The 20974-nt window shown below is 42.7% G+C and overlaps 1 protein-coding gene across 2 annotated transcripts in view; it reads right to left on the bottom strand.

Annotated features, from left to right (window-relative positions):
• The window catches only part of GLI3 (GLI family zinc finger 3), a gene marked incomplete at both ends in the record, with an annotated part of 195883 nt that overhangs the window by 24508 nt on the left and 150401 nt on the right, over positions 1–20974 (bottom strand). Inside the window, 3 exons of one of the 2 annotated variants that reach the window (XM_082330047.1) lie at positions 12280–12420; positions 13764–13880; positions 15350–15566. In XM_082330047.1, the coding sequence (XP_082186173.1) occupies positions 12280–12420; positions 13764–13880; positions 15350–15566 (475 nt within the window). The remainder of the gene's footprint in view (positions 1–12279; positions 12421–13763; positions 13881–15349; positions 15567–20974) is intronic. The other variant, XM_082330048.1, reaches the window with a different exon arrangement.

Raw genomic sequence — 20974 nt, 5'->3', positions numbered from 1 at the left:
CTCCCTCATCCAAAAACTATCAGAGTTGGAGCCTGGCGCCTACAGAATGCGATATGAAAAACACTCCTTTGTCCTGCCTTTTCTACTAACCGTAAGTGTCAGAATTCCCTTGGCAATTAATTTCCTGGCTGGTAATCCCTTGGCTCTGATCCACGCGGAGAAAGTGGCTGCACCGGAGGGAGGTGCGCAAGGCACATGCTCCGGCTTTGCAAAATGAAGTAGTCTCTTGATTTAAATGACAGTGGCCAAGCCTGAAAACTTCGTATTTCCCCTGCATAATGAAGTAAGCTAAGACCACTGTTAAACACTCTTTAAGCTGAGTGTAATGTGGCAAATGGACAAATACTGCAGGTAGGGTTTTCTTGATTATCTGTGATAATATTGGAGATGGTTTAGGCACAAGAAAGATACGCAAGAACTACCCCAACAGTAGCAAGATACAGAAATATACATTGTATAATTAGCACTGATAACAGTTTAAAGGATAAAGCCTTAATTTTACTAACTTTAAGAAAAATTACACTAACAAAAAAACCCCACATACCCACAGTGTATTAAGCTTCCATATTCTCAGCTCTCATACAGAGGTACGAAATTCTTTTAGTAATCCTGCCTAGTGCTGGTAACTGGCAAAACAATCTACAACGCACAGTTCAGAGCTACAGGAACGCCTCTCCCTATCAGCCAGACCAGGTGGGCTTGATCAGTTTTGACATATATATTGTTTAAGTCTTCTGAGACAAAGGGACAGAGAAGCTGTGTGGGCATAATTCCCATTAAGGGGCCAAACTCTGGAAAACATTTTGACTAAGTTTCCTTCAGTTTTAGACAAAGGCCATCACAGGAGGAAGAAAGTTGGCACAGTGCTCACATGTGCTGTGAACAGTGAGATACTATCTTTTTAATTAATTCAGGCTGAAGTGATGCAGTCTTAACTGAAGCACTCCAGTCCCAGATTCCTCAAATTAGGAAGCATCAGAGCTAAGTAAATACAGGAAACCCACTTGTCCTTTGCACTCCAGAATGCTAAAAACACCCCACAAAAACATGCTGGATCTCCCTGGCTGCATCCCCTTTCTACGTCGTCCTGACATGGAGAGCCGTCGTGGTTTAACCCCAGCCGGCAACAAAGCCCCACACAGCCGCTCGCTCACTCCCCCCCGGTGGGATGGGGGGCAGAATCAGAAGAGTGAAAGTGAAAAAACTCATGGGTTGAGATAAAGACAGTTTAATAGGGAAAGCAAAAGCCGCGTGCACAAGCAAAGCAAAACAAGGAATTCGCTCACTGCTTCCCATCAGCAGGCAGGTGTGCAGCCATCCCCAGGAAAGCTGGGCTCCATCACGCCTAACAGTTACTTGGGAAGACAAACACCATCACTCCAAATGTGTCCCCCTTCCTTCTTCTTCCCACAAGTTTATATGTTGAGCATGACGTCATATGGTGTGGGATATCCCTTTGGTCGGTTGGGGTCAGCTGTCCCGGCTGTGCCCCCTCCCAGCCTCTTGTGCACCCCCAGCCTCCTCGCTGCTGGGGTGGGGTGAGAAGCAGAGAAGACCTTGACTCTGTGTAAGCACTGCTCAGCAGTAACTAAAACATCTCTGTACTATCAACACTGTTTTCAGCACAAATCGAAAACATAGCCCCGTACTAGCTACTATGAAGAAAATTAACTCTATCCCAGCCAAAACCAGCACAAGGGTCTAACCACAGGCGTACCTTAAGCAACGATCATAAATAAAATCAGAGCCAAGGGAATAACAGAAGGAAAAAGGACAGTAGTAATTTTAGGTACGAATATTTGCGGAGCAAGCTCTTGCCCTCACTGAAAACACTCTGAAAAAGGTCCCTGAATTCAAGGGGTGTTGCCCTCATCTGGCAGAAATCACTGCTGGGGTAAGGTGCTAACTAGAAGCAAAGCTATGTTGTGCTTCTCTCTGAAAATTTAGTGAGTTCCTACCTGCCGCTGTGCTGCTGCTGTTCTTTCTTTTAGCGCTTTCTTGACACATGTAGGAGAGGATAAAAGCCTAATGGGTGCGAGTGTCAGCACAATATAAATTACTGCAAGGAAAAACTTGATGCATGGCTTGGGATCTGAAAGAGGAATGTCCACCATTGTTTGTGATTATGGATCACATCACAATCTAATAGCAATTTTTATTTAATCAATAATTTCCATGCTGAACAGACAGCCCTGTTACAGAGAATCGACAAGCAGGTACTGATAGCGACAAGGCTTGTTATTAATCTTTACCCTGCCAAGATATCAACCAAACTACTGTAAAAAAGCACCACCAAGATGGATTTAGAAGTAGGCCTTTCTTTTTCTTTCTTTTCTGTCTCTCTTTTTCTCCTTTTCTTTCTCCTTCTCTTTCTCTCTCCCCCCTCCCCCCTTTTTCCTTTGCCTTTCTTTTCTTTTTAGCTACACAGCCCCATTACTCTTTCCCTTTCCAGGTATGTAATGTTTCATTCACTTCATATTCTAAGTTTACTTGAAAAACCTGGGGCTTGAATTACACAAAAAGGCAATTCATATTAAGCAATTTCACAAATCAGTGGGACCTAGCCCAGTGCTCAGTGTTAGCCATTATAGGCTAATAAATCATACTTTCTCTTTGAGATGTCAATCGCCAAAGTGCTTTGTAAAAATGTTGGCGTCTGTAATTCAGCGAAGCCTTTTCATCTTGAAATAAGATGCTCCAGACTGATAACAAGAATAATCCTCTCTTGATCAAAAAAAAAAATCTGCATTTTACCAATTAAAGCTGCTGCCAGAAGCCAAACGGAGCAGCACTGAGACTCCACTGTAGTTTATCTCTGCTAAACACAAGGAGGGATACAGTTAGAGCTTTGTTTCATTTTCAGCTTGACTACTTTATCTCACGGAGAACTGCAGCATCTCAGCCCTGCAATACACGTAAGAATGGTATATGCAGACCTCATACCTACAGTGCAAGCCACCAGAGGACCCACTCCTGACAAAACCACCACCCATTCATTTTATAGATTAGGCACCCGACACCTCGAAGAAAAGTCACGCTCACGCAAAAGTTTAAGCACTGGAAAACACTAATTTGCTTCACCATGAGAAAAGGTTCATCTGCCTTTTTTTTTTTTCTTTCTATTAAGAGGTTACACAAACAAAAGAGACTGCAAAAATGAATCCATGCAGCCCAGCCCTCTCAAAACCAAATGCAGAAGCTGCACTTGTGCCTGCGTTTAGCTTGCCTGTCCCTGCCTCCATTCGTGCATGCTGATCTGCCACTCCTGTCTAAGAAACAGCATTCCACATGCAATAGCTGGGCCAGCACTCATAGGTTTCTGTTCTTCTAGGCATCGGGTTTCTGTGGGCAAACCTTTTGGGTAGAATATGGGCAGCTAAGAGGGAGAACATGGCGCTTGTGACAAAGATACAAAGATGGGCTGCACCATGGATAAAATCCTGTTCATCAGGAGATGACAAAAGGAGCGCAGAGACAGGCCGCACCAAAGAGCGGACTCCAGAAGGTTTGAGGTGGATCCTTGTAGATTCTTCCACTGGTTCACCGCAAAAACACAGGCTACATAACAGCAAATCAGTTAGTCAGCAGTAGCCAGGCAGGAAAAAGCTGCACAGAAACCGCAGCTCTGTCCAGGCGAATCCGCTTTGTCCCGGCCCACTGCTCAGGACTGAAAGGTACCTGGAGTCAATGTGCAAGCCCAGCCTTCCCTGCAGCCTGGAGGCAGCAAAAAAAGCAGGCAGGGACTTCCCCTTTCTCTCTTCTCCACGATAGGCCTACAAGAGTCAGGAGCCAAAGAGCCAACTCACCCTGCAGCTTTACTCTTGCCTACGCATTTGTCGCTCAGTCAGTACGGGCTCCCCTGGGACCTGGCTGGCAGCTACTTATCCAACACTTCTCCCCAAAACTGGAAGTCACCTATGAAACATCACTAACCTGAAAGAGTTCACTAGCTGAACTCTCAGGCAAAATAAACACTTCAAATATATACATATCTCCACAAATATATACATATAGCCACCTAAATAGTGCTTTGCAATTAAAAGCACGGACAGAGGCCAAACCCTGCTCCCTGCCACGCACAGCCCTTTCCTCTCAAGTCCTCACTTGTTACGATTTCAATCTAAATGGCTAGAGTAACTTCTCGGGGCATAGGTGGAGCAGTGTTCATCCCTACCCCCAACAGTGAAAAAGAAGTGCTATTTAAACGACATGTCATAGTTTAGCAACCTCTTTCAGGGACACCAATTCAAAGACACGGACTTTGGCAACTCATATGAACGGTAGCCGTAGCAGCAGCAGACTAACAACAAGTTTTCCTAATGCTGTGAAGGAAATGCTAATTACAGAGGAATTAAAATAAAAAAAATGATTACATTTCTCTCTCTAAATCCCCTCTTAATACTTCACAGATTAGGGTGGATTTATTTTTTTGTAAACCTTTCTCTATCAAAAAAAGAAATCCCCACTTTATTTTTTTTCCCCTTCTCCTCTGTGATTCATCAAAAGCCAGACCCTAGGCAGGGGAACTGCTGATGCGCTTGTGTAGCTGAGTGCTTAAGAGGACCGGAGCCAAAGCACAGCTGGCCTTTGGGTCAAGCCCAGAGTGAATAAGATCTCTTCACAAGGCAGGAGCGCTGACTTTTAACACTGCTGGAAGGCAGAGGGCATCGCTGTGGCTGGCGCGGAGCAAAGATGTGCTGGGAAGGCAAACAGGAGCCGTGCCAGACCCCGAGGGCTACTGAGGCTACAGAACAGCAGCGAGGTCCGTCTGTGGTTACTTAACCTTAAAACCCGACAGCACTTACACAGTTACCTTTGATGGGGGGTTAAAGACATGCTTCATTTAAACAAGTCTCTGTTAGGTACCCCTATGGAAACAAAGAGAAAACCAACACGCGCTTAGGGCCACAGATTTGCTTACTAGCTTTCCTATGCCATGCACTGAATTGCTGGCCTATAAATGATGCTACCGTTCTGGCACAGTTTAAAACTATGGGCTCAGCAGCCTATAATCCAGCACAATAAGGTGGTGCCGTAATTATAACTCAGCCTTTAAACACGCAGTGAGGACGAGACTTCAAAATCTAAAAACTGCTGGACAGATGTTTCCCATGATTATTTGCTATAATCTCTCCTCCCCCTTGTTCCGTCACAGCTACAAAGATGAAATATACTGAGGGGATGCACAAACTGGGGAAAAACCTTTCCATGGCACTTCCGTGCCTCTAAAACAACTCCCTGCCTTCTCCATTTTGTCCCAAGCCCTGGGCTTGTCTCACTTGAAGAATGATTTCTTTTGTCCACAGCATTGCTTCTCCAAATATGGATTAGGGTCCAGACACCACTGAGTAAAATTAAAATAAGATGAAATAGAATAAAACCACCAACAAAACCCCCTTTGCTGTTGTACGTAAAACATTCTCCGTTTGTCAGGAAAAAAAATGATTACTATAATGGATTTCATGTTCTTATCTATTCCTTACTCTTTTCAATTTAAAGGAAACATTTCTGAACCTTTCAGGGCAGTGGCTGTCACTGCCACGCACAATGAGCCTGTGAACGGGCTGAAGCTTCTGTGTTACCATGCTAGAGCCAAATAAAACTATAATGAAAATGCAATGAAAACTGCCTCTGCAGAGAAGAATTAAAAAGTAAAGAAATTCCTTCACGTATTTGGAGACGCAGGCAAATTGGGATGTGTAATTACAACCCTTTGGGACTGTGAAGGGACTTGCTTCACATAGCTGGGACTTCACCTGTGTCACGACCAGTTGCAAGAACACCTCCAGTGCCCAGAGAAAAGAAATCACTAATGCACTGTGGATAACCTGCCTTTTGGGGCAGTTGTGTGTCATTGCCTCCTTTCAGGCGTAGATGCCTACCCACAGAGCTGCGAGGCGCACCCTGTCTGCTTTGGCAGCTCGGGGCTGTCCGCTCATGGGGCAGTTTCTCCTCCTGCAAGCGGTGGGCAACACGCGACTCTCGTTGTCATGTACAGCTCTACCACTGCAGCTATTACTCAGGGGAACTGCTCTAATCTGGCTTATTCTTCTATTGCAGTTGGATCTTTTTTTAGAGAAGAGCGCGCTCTCCAGTCCTTACCTACCACTCTCCTATGGGAGAGGAGCTGACAAAGAAGCCACAGGCCAAGGGCAGCAAGGTAGCAGAGGGAATGAGACTTTCAAAAGTCTATTGACTTCGAGTGTCTTTATTTCTGGGCATCCAACGTGACCCACTCCAAAGAGGTCTAGTCCTTCAGAGGGTGGTGCGCTCCTCACTTCCCGATCAAACACGTTCTTAAGTGTTTTGAGGTGCACAGCATTGATTAAGGCACCCCATCTCACTACAGATGCTGCAAAACCTGAGCCGAGGCAGGCTGTAGACAGCCCAGGTTTTATGTAGTTCTCCATGGATCTCTGGCCAATTTCTGTCAGGCGGGGCTGAATCCACCCTTTTCTGTAGGAGCGGAGGGAAAAAACCTTAAGAAACCCAACTCAGGGAACTTTACGTAATGGTTCTTCTGGGTAACCTCAGTGCACCGCCATTACCTTGGGAACACGTGGGTACCTGAGAAACACAAGAATCTTTCCTCTGGCGCGATAAGGAAGCATTGCAGTACGTGCCCCGGGGACTGCCGGGGGAGCGCTCCAGTCACCGGGGCTTTGCAAACAGGCAGGAAGACCTCAGCAAATGAAATCCTGAATGTAAGCCACTGCTGTCAGTTTAGGGCTTTTTGATCTCATCTAATCAAATGTAACAACAATGACAGAATTTTATTGCTGTACAATTGAGGAGAAAACACTAACAAAAAATAGCTCTACAGTTCTTCAAGCATGTTTTTGAATAAAAAATAATTATCATCAAGGCTACACAGCAAGGGGGATGAGAAATAGGCAGCACTGCGTTTTTCTGATTGCCATTGTATTAATATTTAACAATAACTTCAGTCATTTCCTTGAAGGATAATTTTCTTAAACAAACTTTTATCTTTAGTGTCTAACCCTTTTGCAATATTTTATTCTTAAACTGATTTCTGGGGGAAAAAAAAGACAAACTGCAACAAAAAGCAGATTTATAAAAATATACAATATCTTATTAGCTTCTGGGTGCTCAAGTGCATTTATCACATATTTAAAACAAACTTGAGCTCAGCTAAGCCTAATTATAATATCTCGCTGGGCAGAGAAATTAATTAAACAGCTGAATGATAAAGACCCCAGCAGCAAACTGAGGCTTTAAAATAAATAAGATCCTTTTTTTTTAAAAAAAAAAAAAGAAGGGAAAGAAAAAAACCTATAATACACACGTTCAAACAGTAATGTAAGCAATCTTTTCAGGAGTGCAATGCACTGTAAATAAGACGACCTGGCAGGCGGACGCCGTGGTGGCTCTAGCGCGGCTCTCCAACTTTGTGATTTGCTAACGTGCAACACACGCACCCCCTTTGCACCAACTTCAAATAACCCTGGGATCCCAGCAGTGCAGCTCAGCGACTGAACCAGAACAAGGGCAGAACTTGTCAGGATTTAAGAGCTTTCAGCAAAACCCTTCAATTGCAGCCGGTACCCTATTCCATAGAAGGATATCAATTATAGATAGTGACTTGCTTTAGCAAGGCAGTCGGCACTGTCAGACGCTAGATAGACAACCATGAAGAATCATGAATCTTTCTATTAACTGTAAGGGGGCGGGGGGGAGGAAAGGATGGATAGGTGCTATAAATAAGGCAGAGCATCTGAATGGTTTAACACCTTGCCTTTTGGTGTATGTATCATGAAAATTTAACCATGCTGAATTCTAAGTGGCACATATCGCTTGAAAATAAGAGCTCCCACACCAAAATCAGTGTGGTGTCAAACCCTTCTGGGTGGGTCAATAACGATTCTTTTATGTAGCTTTTAAGTTATTTATTCATAGCAGCCCAGGTTCTGTTCATAAATTCAGTCAGAAAACATTGTCTCCTGGGGCCTAAGCACACTTTCACTAGCACCCACATTTTACACTAATAACAGCAGGACTTTGCTACAGAAAGTAATGCAGAAAAAACGCCATCAAATGCTGACTGTTGTGCCCAAGATTGCAATTTTTGCTCTAAAGCTATACCACATATTAAGACATAGGTTATGTTTGTATTTACTCTTTCATACATGCCATACCACACATCACATTGTAATGTAGATATTGCTAGAATCTGATTCACCTACAGTTGATTTCAAAGTAAATCAGGTCCTATCATTCCCAAAAAGATAATAAAGCTATCCTCACGTGACAGAAAAACCACAATATACAGAAATTCATATTTACCTCTTTCAAAACACATGCATACGTGCTTGTGTATACACTCTACACATGATGGGAGTAATGACATCTATAATGTGAACTGTGTGCATTGTGTATTGTGGAAAAGCTCTCCTGAGCTCTGCTCAACCTGGCGCAACTAGAATTCATGCTGAGGTACCTAACCCTTTAGGAAACAAAACAAACAGCTAGAAACATACTTCCATCTTTTCCCTAAACACTGCAGTTCCTCTAAAATTCCAGTGCTTTGGGATGCAAGGCTTGGATAACAGTCTGTTCTGTGCCATTGGACGTTTTGGGTCTGATATCTTACTATTATGTATGGCTACAAACAGTAGCTTTATTCCCGTGGAAAAAAAAACCCACATTCATTAAAAGACTTACTGCTAGCCTGCGTAGATCCTGAAAATTTAGTCTTAGCAGTAGGTACAAGAATGCTTTTTAGGTCTTTTTTCTGAAACTCTGCATTTTACAAATTTCCTCTTCCCAGCTGAACTTCCAAAGTCCAGGGAACCGGTTTAGAGAGTTGTACAGGTGAAAGAATACTCTAAATACTTCCAATTCAAATACACAAACGCATTTTCCTTTCTACTGAATATATGCTACGTACCACGTGCTCAATGAAGTGGGTGACAGGGAAGGGGTTTCTTGCAATCCTTTGTGAAGGTCTACATAGCTCGCTCTTAGTTCCACTACGCCGTTCACTTGACTGTGAACCCACAGTATGGGCGAGTAGGTGTGTGCACACAATGTGATGTAGTATCACGTGTCGTGCTGTATCACACCCACCCAACTTCTGAACACATGACTGTAGCTGTCTGCTCATGCTCATCATCCTTTCTGAGTGCCAGGCAAGCCGGTAGATTTGATCTGGATGAGTCTTGCCAGGCCAGTTTAAGTCCTTATTGCCTTTATCTATGCCAGTTGCCCCTGCCTTGATGATTACTACCCCACACTAGAGTAAACAAAACAGGATGGTTATCTATGTTTTTGATGTCCCAGATGGCAGTCCAGCATCTGATTTCAGATCCCGCTTCAAACTCAGCTGGAGCAACTGAGGCTCTACTGAGCCTGCCAGTGGGTTGGGAAGCACCTGCAGAGCAGCAGTGTGTGCAGCCAGGGGAGGCAACAAGGCAGAGCTCTGCTGCAAGATCTGAAGGTTAGTATCTATTATCCTGCAAAGCCCTGACCTTGCTGGGAAGCATAGCGCGATCCTAACTGCACGCCTACCCGCACACAGGCTAGCTCAGGTACCTCCAGACAGCACCAAACAGCCCAATCTACACGGCTCCGGAGTCACAGGGTGAAGACCTCATGCCCGTATCAGGGCCATTCCTACTCCTGTGTTTGAGCAGCGTCTGGCACCACGGGACTCTGGCCTTTGACAAGGCCTCCAGCTGCTACTGCAGTGTAAATATTCCTGAGTAAAGGATGTACTCACGCCACTGAGACACATACTCTCTCTCTGCCTAGTTCAGGTGCACACTCGCACACGCCAAGTCAGGAACTCATCCAGGGCAAAGACACTGAGGTAAGCACAAATTTCTATCTACTTGGATTTAACCACAAGTATTTGGGTAGGAGGCATACATGAGCCACATCAGTGAGGAGATTTTCAAGGGCTGAACTGCTACTAAGGGACTTCACGCTTTCTGCCGGAGTCACACACCTAAGCAAAAGCAGGACTGCCCTCCCGCGAAGCCCTACCGAGACCTGGACTTCATTTCCCTAGCTGCTGCAGGTGTATATTCGAGGGCTGTGGCAATCAAGGGCAGACAAAACGTGGCAGAGACAGACCAGGGTGAAGGGCCAGACTTTCAAACAGAGTTAGATGTCTAAAGCCCTTTGCAATTCTGGACAGAAATAACTTGCTCAAGTCCCCACAGCAGGGCTCTGTCAGAGCAGCAAAAGAAATCACAAACCAGGGCCCCATCACTGAGTCACGCTGACTCTTAGAGCATGATTTGCGCTACTTGAATGTGATGGTTGCGATGATGATGATGATGATTTTATTGTCTTCAGGATATCGAGTCAGGACTTGCACCTCATAATCTTAAATGCCATCATAACATATCTGAATCCTGAGCCCTGCCAAAAAGAACTCCTTGTATCATAGAAACATTTTTTATCTGCCTTCTTTATGTCTAGAGAAACCCATTTCAGATGTTGCCATCGTGCAGAAACATAAGAAATAAGCTTTTTTTCAGAGGAGTCTTGCTATCAACCCTTATAGTACAGTCAGATTTGCTACAAAAATCACACCAAAACCAACAAACACATTTAAATAAAAAAACCCAAACAACCAAACTATCACACTGTCAATTTAATTCACCTGAAACTACAAAACATTAGCTATTAGCTAACAGGCACAGTGGAATTCAATTAAATTTTATGTCTGAAACTTCAAAAAAACCTCTTCCTTTTTTTCATTACCAAGGGCACCTTTATTCTAAATTTCTCTTTTATTTCATATGTTTTGTTGTAAATTATTTATCATCATCACTGGGATCATTTCTGAATATTGAGAAAGGTTTGCCAGGCATCATAAAGCTTCAGCCTTGCAATTATTATCAGGTATAAAGACTGTGCCTGTGCAGAGCCCCAAATGATGTCAATCGGTCTGTTTGCATGGAATCAATTGCCAGACCGACACTTGATCTTTTAAATGTGTCTAACCCTTTGCAGCAGCTGTTTGTATGGCATTTCTTCCCAAAAAGATATTACGACACTGAAAGAATCTCTCCTCACGTTTCATTGTGGCCTATTAAAACGTTAGGGTATTTTTTGTGCAAAATGTGTCCAAACGATTCTTAAAAAATGTCAGATTTTTGCCACTATTTTAGTTTGTGATAGTCTTTCAATTATTATTATTGTTACTGTTACTACTACTACCTAATAATAACAAGAAACTGAAAATATATCTTGATGAATAACTGCAACACCAAGAGGCTCTGACACTCCAGGAAGTAAAAGCTGGCATTGCTTTACTGAAGTCAGTTTGCAGCATCAGTTTACCATTTTGCATAGTGTTTTGAAATATATGGTGGGGTTTTTTTATTTATTTTGGGTGAAAAAGTACTTTTTTCAACAAGCTGTTTCAGTAGTATTGGCCACATTATGCAATAGATTTTGCATGATCTCCAGGAAAGTATGAAACAGTTTTCTATAATAAATAGCATTCTGACACACTGATCATTTGCTGAAGATGTTCCTCTCTAATCTGTACTAGGAATTCCTTTTTTTTCCAGAGTATTTAGATATGTTCTATGATGCCGGTAATTAAGAGTGGTGCTGCTAGCTAACGAGGTTGGAAATGGGGAGGGATAGTACTTGCCAGGTTATATTCTAGATTTTGATTGTTCATTTTCTAGCTTACAATACTACAAAACAGTAAAAATAATTTATTTTGGAGAAGTAGTAGAGTTGAAGAAAAAACAAGGCAGACACAACTCATATGTGGGTAGCATAAGTAAGACCATACAGTTTGCTTTTGCTAAAAAGACTGAAATAACCATGTATTTAGCCAAATAATCCACTTCAGTTTACACACAACAGTAAATTGATACCAAAAACCCCCTTAGGGAAGGGGAAGAATTCCCCTTGCCCATTTCTACTGTTACAGTCCCTTTTGGGAGAAAAAATCAAACTTAGCAAAAGGTTAATAATAATTCATGTCCAGCTTACTATTACTCAATAACTATCAAAGTCTCTAACTCAAAATAGCGTTTGCTGGCTTACAGGATCAGAGCCATTACAATCTCTATTGAAGACTTTATTGAATTTTACACTAAGCTTTAGCTGACTGAACAGGTCAAGCACTGTGGCTCCGAGTTTTCTTTATTCTCAGAAACTCATAAACCCCTCTCCACTTTGCAGCGCTGTTAGCTAAGAAACTTGACTCAGCACAGGGTCAGAGAACCCGACCCCCATGAAAAAGGTCACGTAGTTTTAAAACCTAGTTCCTGAATACCATTAACTTACATGCACTAGCTGTTCCTGCGTGTCAAACTCCCGGGAACAGCCTTCCCAGTGGCAGTTTGTCTCGTAGACCACTTCAGGCTCCTGTTTGCTTTCATCTTTGTCCCCTTCCTCTTTTACCAGGGTCATTCCTTCTGGCTGTTCCTGGAGAGAGGAAAAAAACAGGGGTGAGGAGAGGAGAGAGGAAATTCTGAAACTGAGGAGGGAAAAAAGTGAATTATTTCAGCGTGAAAAGAAAGATGGGGGTGGGTGTGTAGATTGTTTTACTCTCAGTTAACTCTGTTACGCAGTTCTACAAAATACGGAAGCCCAAAACAGGCCTGGTAAGCCAGAAAACATTTGCAGACTATACGTGTACAATAAATTATTCCTCCCCAGAAGTACTCACTACAGAGAATTTCTAAAAAAAAAAAAAAAAAAATCCCTTTACATTTCAATTCAAAGCAAATCGTAAAGGCTTGGAAGGCTTGGCTTCCCTCTCCCCATATTTAAGCAGCTCTTTATTTGCACGCTTACCCGTTACTATTCAGTGGCATCGCTAGTGAAAAAGGCACTATTCAATATCGTTGAATTAATTGGAGTTTGACTTTAGTACTACAGTTAGACACAAAACAGATCACCAGTAATCCAAAGCATGCTTTTATTGCTAATCCAGTAACAATTTTGCCCACAAAAACCTTTCCAAAACCAATTTTGGTGATTTGGTAATTTTCAGGCAAATTGTTAGCCTGTTCTTGCCTGTAATGTGCGCATGGAAGGGGCGAGCAGGAGAAGAGAGTATTTAAGTTTAGCTTTTGACTTTCCACCTTCAGTTCCTCAAGCTGCCTCATTCTCCCCAGCTTTTTATGTGCTCGGGGTAAGGGTTAGACGTTAGTGTAAACATTTGGTTCAGATTATGCACTCACACTCTTTCCATTTCAAACCTGCCGAAGGATTTAGACAGGCCTCTGCTTTGTTTTTGTGGATTCACTCACAAGATCAAGGCTCTGATTCCCATCTCCCCCAAGTCACTGTAAATCAGGAGTCGCTCTACTAAAACCAGTGGTACTAACTGGCATAGGAAGTGTAGCAAATGAGACTGGAGCCTGGCACTGAGGCCTCAGTGCAGTACAGTGCTAAGACCTGGTAAAAGTCAACGTGGTGTAAATATTCTTGCTGAACAGAAAACACGTCCTCAATAAAGACCTGAATGTCTCTGGTTCGCTTTTCCACGGCGAACAGAGGGTTGAGCACTCTCTGACTGATCAGAGGCGCCTCTCCATCAGCCTCCTTCTTCTCTGCCCTCATTCTGCAACACAGCCCTGTAACCCAGCAGCCCCTCGCTGCCCACGTTTAACCCTTGCCGCCGTGAGCCCAGGCCGCCCACGTGTGAAGTAGATGAAGGGCTGCAGGCGGGCAGAAAGCCTGAAAACACGTGCTACAGGCAAGGTCCATTTTCTCTCTGGCAGTGAGATGAAAGGCGTACGACTGTAACCTGACCGCCATACCTGCACGCTGCCTGCTCCCGGGCTGGGGAGGTCCTCATCGGGCTTTATCTTGGAGCGCTTGTTGTGCATGGGATCTCCAGTGCTGCTCACTGCGGATTCGCTTGTGGGTTTATTCTGCTGCAGGCAGGTTGGTTTTTTTTCCCCCAAAAAAGACAAAATTAGACTGTGATAAATATGTAGCTCCAAACAGAAATATGCAGCATCTGCTCAGCAACTTTATTTGGAGAAGCTACACTGTTAATTATATTGGATATGCAATTACATTGTGCTTCAATTACATAGCATTAACTTGTGGAAGAGCTGCATCACTCAACCTTGTAATGGAGCAGGGAGGGAACAGGAAGGAGGGCATTTGATGCAATTCCTTGCTCCAAACCAATGCTGGTTTTGTCAGGCTGAGGGGGAGGGGGGGTAGGAAGAACTCGATTTTCCACATAAAGATGACTTCAGAAAGGCAATTCTGAAAAATGAAATCAGTGTGCACTGGTTCGAATCAACACGAGAAAAAGATGTATTTTTTCACACTTGGAGGAAAGGTTTTACACTTAACATCTGCACACAAGGCTCAGCTCTTTTTACTGTGTTTCCCATTACAGTGGTGGATAGGAAGAAAAACTGAACACTAGTGTGAAACCCTCAGCCAAAAATTCCTAGATGAAGTCCTGGATTCTCCCGTCAATAGCAAAACTACTGCTGACATAAACAGGCCAGAATCTTGTTTTTCCCTTGCTGTGCTAGACTGAACACCACTATCTACACCTGCAAATGGATCTTGTAGGAATCCAGAGATCTTTTAGAGATATCTGAACTTGCACGGACCCCACAAAAAATCAATATGCTTCCTACAGCAGTATGTTCTGCTTTTACATTTGTAAAAGCTAGCCGGGAGATAAACAGCTCCCAGACTGATAAATAACCTATCCCAGGTCATCTGGAAACAAACAGCACTAGTTAATAACAGGCAAACCACAAACTGTGATAAACTCCACATTATGGGCCTGATTCACTGCTGCACATCTTCAGCTTTTGAAAATACAACTTGGTTTACCGAAATGATTAGCTCAAACTCACTAAGTCCAATTTTGCGCAAATCGGAGAAAAAACCTTCAAACCTCTGCACTATCTCTGAGTTCCTCTCTTGCTCGCAAATGGAGTTACTCACTTTGATTCACTCACACCTGTGTCAGGATGGCAGAATCCGACCCTGGGTATATTACAGTCAGCCTGATTTGGAGGTGAAGCTGCTAATCTTTAAAATGTTAGTGTTTTGATGTGGTTTTCCCCGCTTTTCTTGCTCCTCACCTGCATTATGTTCCTGTATAAGATACAGGAGAGACAGTTTGGAACGAGAAGCTGCTGCAGTACACTGAAATATTTATGAGGACAAAACAACACACTACCAATCAGGAACCGTGCACACACTCCTGTGATTTAATAATAAAGGGACTGCAAATGCTATAGCTGCAAGAAAACTGTTATCGAAGGGTCTCCGTGACAGTGGTGATTGATTGCCGTAAAGACAATGTAATTGGTTTCATTTTTTCATAAACTAATGGGGTGCAGAGGTTCCTTTTGTTGTCTCTCACCTGTGTGGACTCAGAAGGTCCAGAGCTGACCTGGACAGGGTTCAGGACACTGGGGATGCCAGGGATAGGTCTCTGGGTAGGAAAAGTTGGAGCAGGATGGATGAGTGGAGGGCTGTGTCCAAAGGCTGAACCTAGGGTTTGCTGACGACTTATAATTTGCTGATGCATTTGCTGGAGGGATACCGGTGTAGGAGGGTACGTGAAACTCAGAGCAGGGCTGAATTTGGGAGAAAAAGGAGGGAAGAGGAGGGAAAAAGATGAGGGTCATTACAGTATGGAACCGTACAGATGAAACATTTAAAATATATTTGATGTATTTACATTAATTGAAGTCAAGTCCCTCCCTCCCCCTCATGTCTTTCTTCATGCCCCAAAGGATGATAAATCCTGCTTTTAAATCCAGAGTTGGTCTGGATTTACTAGTGAGTGCAAAAATGATACCATAACAAAACATAACATTTTTTCCTAACATTTACCAGGAAATCACAGAAAGCCAACTGAAATAAAATTCAGAAAAACTGAAATAAAAGGCAAGCAGTTCAATAACAGCTATTTATTGCAATAACAAACTTTATATAAAGAAAAAGAATGGGTGCCTACATGCTTTATAGTACTTTTATTGATAATGCAGTTCCCCTATGTTCGCGTGTATGAAGCAGTTCCTTTAATCTTGGCTCATGCTACGCTCTTTCATATGTCTCTAGATCTTATTACAAGAGGAGAGAAAATCAATTGGTTAAATGTGTTCTGAACACCATGCTTGTCATATCACTCATTTGTTTGCAAAGATGGAAAGCTCAGTTCATCCAGAATGTCACCTAAAGAATTGCCATCAGTGCCGTTTGGTTACAGAAACTGATGGATTAACCTTTCCCCTCTGAAATTGGTGATCAATGAGTTTCAATGTAGAAATATTCCAATGGGAAAGCACTTCTCCTTCTTCCAGTTAAACAACATTAAATGTCTATTAAAGCCCATTATGCATGTTAATACCTGTCAACACTTCATTACTTCACCGTATTTCCCAGACTACAGTGACTTTGGAGGAAATTACACTGCCATCTAAGAACCTATTTTGTGGGTAGTGCCAAAGCATTCTTTGTGTCACACTCGAGAAATAAATGGTGTGGAACTAAATCTTCACACACAAGAATATGAGATTCTCCCGTAAACATCTGCCAATAACTTACAATCATATGAGGGGAAAAAAAAAAAAGAACAAAAAGTGTATTCATTGATATTTTTTTTTCCCTTAAAAGAACCCAGAACGACCATAGTTCAGAAGAGCCACACAAATTTAAAACATTAGGTTTTAAAAGAGAGGGGTTCTGGCATAATACCTTTTAAAAATCAAGGCTTCTTCTAGTATCAAAAGGGTGGATTTAATCCGAATTTACAGTCTGGAGTCTTAATTGCTGTTGCTGTTAAGTGCATTAACTGAAAATACTGTGATACAAAAAGAGCTAAAATCATTTCAACCATTTTAAATAATAATTCTACAGAAATTCTGTGTTCATTAATCTGACTATACATTTTGTCTATTTGACTACAATCCATAAAGAGACAGCTTCAATGTGATTACATTACTATTATTCCTGGTGAGAACTCTGCATTACAATAGTTTGCCCATTTAGGACAGAATATCATTAAGAATACCCTGGGAGAATTTTACTGGTCTTTGAGGAACTCTCTTTTCATTTTGCATTGTATTCTTTTTAATAAAGGGAGGCAGAAACGTAGTGAAAACAGTAATTGTTCACAGCAAGAGTTAGGGAGAAATCAGTAATAATATTCAGTTATTGCAGCTCTATAGTCCCTGCTAGTGTTCCTGTAAGCAACCATGAATGATTACAGCACGACTTAGCTAAGGTAGCCACTATGGATGATTGATAGGACATTAATCAAAAGATGCATATCGGGCTCAGAATTTGTTCACAAGCCTTCTTCTAATAGCTGATTTCATGTTCACTGAGCTCTATGCCAGTTTGTTCAATTTATTCTTCAGTGTACAAGCCATTCATCAAAGAACACAATGATTTAACACTCCTTTTCCTTTTTAGTGAACAAACATTACTAAGTGTAACTACTCTGGTCTGATCATTAAAAACCATACAATTACAATGTCATACATGAGGCTAAAACAATGCCTCCTTACTATACCCTGGCATCTTTTGCTTCTATATATACACCGTGAGCTCCATGGACTTCAAACACCAGACGGCACCATCCTGAAGATGCTATCAAATTCACCAAGATCAACAAAGGCAACATACAAAAATGTGGATGAAGTATTTTATTTCTCTGTGAGTGGTTAATGCCTAGGACACCTTCACCCATCAGCTGAAGCAGTTTAAAAGAAGAAAATAAGTGGACTGATTTCATTGGGAACTCCAAGTGCCTAGCACCCTTAGAAATACAGGGTGGTGGTTTGGTTTGTTTTGTTTTGTTTTGTTTTTCCTTTCTAGGTGTTTATGCATGCACAACAATGCCTAGCTTTGCAAGTCCAAGTTCAAAACTTTGGCAACATTCTTCAGATCCTACACGGTAAAAAGACAAACTTAGGATTCAGCCACAAGACATGACTGACTTAAGACCTCAGCTCAGAGATGTAGATCCTGTCCGTCACTGCTCTGACTACAGTTGCATGAGCACCTGCATCTAACATTAATTTTTTAACCTATCCAAAGCAAGAGCACAGGAGATCCCTCCCAAACAGTGCAGGAGGGGCAGGAGGGAACTGCTGTGATCTGAATATATTTTTATCTCAGTAGGAGGCTGTTAAGGTGCCAGGGACTAGAGACTCAGGAAGCTGGATGCTGAAGGGGAACCTCTGGCCCCAAGTCGGAAACGGACCGTAGAAGCCCCAAGACGTGTACGTACAACTTGCACTTACATTTACTGGAGTTTGGCAATATTCTCCACTCAGTCCCTCCAAAAGATGGGAAAAGACTGCTGCATTAATAGGGTATTTTTGGTCAAGCGTCCCTCCTTCGCGTTCTTTACCGCACATAGAGCAACACAAAAAGTGATGATGCCTCCCCAGTGGCAAAATACATTTCTAACTGAAGGACAACAACAGTTCTGCTTTAACAAATACAGAAGCTAGTTTCACTGGCCTGCAGTGACACCCCTTACACCAGTACAGTGCAAGTGCTTAAACGTTAAGTAAGTATATTTGCTATTCCCCTCCCTATATAAATAAAAATGGCTTCCATCAAAAGGACAGATTTTTACCTCATAAAGATGTCCTCCTTATCTACAGCTGCTTTAACACCATATGAGCCTCCAGAAGGAGGACGCTAAGCCAGGTATTGCCAACTTTTGTCCAACCTGCAAGCAAGCAAACTTGTAGGGTACAGCAGAGGAGACAGATACCATCTTAGCTAGTGGCTCTTACTGGAAAACAATGACACCAGCAGCAGGTGCATTAAGACACAGCTGGACAGATGTGCTAAGGAAAGAAGGAATACTTATTTGTTTAGTATCTTTCTTTTGCCCCATGCTCAGCAGCAAGGGTTGAGTCTGAGGTACTAGGAATTTCCTATGGAGCCTGGCAACCTGCACTTCATTCCCTCTACCTCCGAACTTCAAACATCTCAGACTGAAATGAAAAGGAGATCACGAGGGAGCACAGGAATAGCCAGCACAGCTAAGGGGCGTACTCAGAAATGGTGACAAAGGTTCAGCCATCAGGGTGATTTCTTAAACAGCTCAGATAGCTGCCTTCAAATAATTCTCTCTAGCTGTTCCTGGAGAGCTCTTCATAATGCAAAATGACCTGGCTGGGTTTAACGTCACCCTCATGCAAGATGCTGTCACAGGGTAGCCTGGACAATTTTTCTGATCTGAAAAGATCAGAAGGATCTAAAGAGAACAGAAGGTGGAAGGTCTTTCTCTGTCTTTCAGAAACCATTCAGGCTGCTTGAAAATAAAGTTGATGTTGTGGGCCAAAAAAGAAGAAAAAGAAATCAAAGCTCGCAACGTTGCTGGCATGGAGCGCTCTGTTGGGAAGGGGAGACCTGGATTCCTGCCCTCCTTCCCAAAGTTCTTCACGCACTTTGTTCAATAACTCTTGAATACAGGATGTGTGAAGAACCCCTGTAGCCCAGAGTTCCCTCAGACCCCAAGGGATCCCTCTGCCTTGACCGGCAGCCGTATGCCTTTTTGTTGGCCCCACCAAGCTCACGTTGCTTTCTAGCCAGGAGGCCAGCATCAGCAGGAAGGGTGGGCAGTGGCACCACCTGGCCTTGCCTGGCTGATCCAGCCAGGTCTGCTTAGAAATGTGCACCAAGATGGCACTGGTGTCGCTCAGTAACTGTCTAAAATTCATGCCCAGAGGCGGTAAACAACACTTGAAAGTAATCATTTTGAGAGTCCAGAACTACTAAACCAACAACCAGGTTTTTCAAAAGCGATGAGTGGTTTCAGAGGCCTCAATCTGCGTCATGTTTCTTTTAAGATACCTTAAAGGGGCTGCATTTCAGACAAGGGGTGCTCAACACTTCCAAAATCCTGATGCCAGAAGAATGCAAGATGCCTGCCCCAATCGTTCACATTTTCCAAAACACCAGTCGCTTCCAAAAAATCTTGGATTCACAGAAGTGTACGTGAATTATGAATCTTTTTCGTCCATCTACCTACTGAGAAATGAAAATCTACACCACTGGAGGGAATCTGATTTGTATTTCTGTTACAGATTTTTTTTTTTTTTTAAACAAAGTAGAAAAGGAAAAAAAGAAAAAGACGAATGCATGTAAGACCACTAATAAACTACATGCAGGTTATCTTTTTAGTTGTTGAGTTTTATGGGGGATAAGGGTTAGAAAAAATGTGCAATACTTCTGCTTAAGCATTCAATAACTCATATACACTGACAGAAAAGCCCATCAGTGATATCATTTATTTTTCCATACTGTGGGCTTCTGTGTCTGTCTGTCAGTCTCTCTCTCTCTCTCTTTCTCTTCTCCTTCTCTGTGAAGTCTCAAACTCCCTTCACCGGAGGTAAAGCAGGGCAGTGAACTACATTGCAATTACATGAGCACATCAAATTTTAAGGAACAGACTTCAAGAAGAAAAACAGACATTATAATCAAAACCAAACTTTGTGGCTACTTTGTGGCTGTCCTACTAACAAGGTCATCCAGTTTCTGGTCACAGCTGCAGAATCTACCGCAAAACAGCTGTGAATTCAAGTCAGGAAAAATTCCTTCTTTCCTATACATTGCATAGGTGTGCCTAAGGAGACAGGCTGACACAAAAATGCCGAGGAGATCCCGATTTTGTGAATACTGTGAGGATAGTTTCGTTACATCACGATACTTTTCTTTTCTTCACAAAAACTTCAAAGATATCTTCCTTGCATCACAAAACACATGCAGTTCTGTAACACCTGATGCATGTAAGTCTTGCAAAAGTAACCGAGTGCTTTCCCCTTTCTGGTTCTGCTTTGCAAAGTTCTAGGAAAAGAGCTTTTCAAGTGTGTAAACTGGGGGGCATTCAATAAAAGTCACAGGTGAACAACTTAAAAGAGATGAAAAAAAGCATTGGTGGACTTCTGGAATAGCTGCCACAGGAGGCAGACATAGCCAGCACGTTCATATGGGACTGCACAAGTCCGAAGACAAC

This window comes from Platalea leucorodia, assembly GCF_965183815.1.
Source record: "Platalea leucorodia genome assembly, chromosome: 1".
Lineage (NCBI taxonomy): Eukaryota > Metazoa > Chordata > Aves > Pelecaniformes > Threskiornithidae > Platalea > Platalea leucorodia.
Note: the sequence above shows the minus strand (reverse complement) of the source record. Positions and strands in the feature narration are given on the sequence as shown.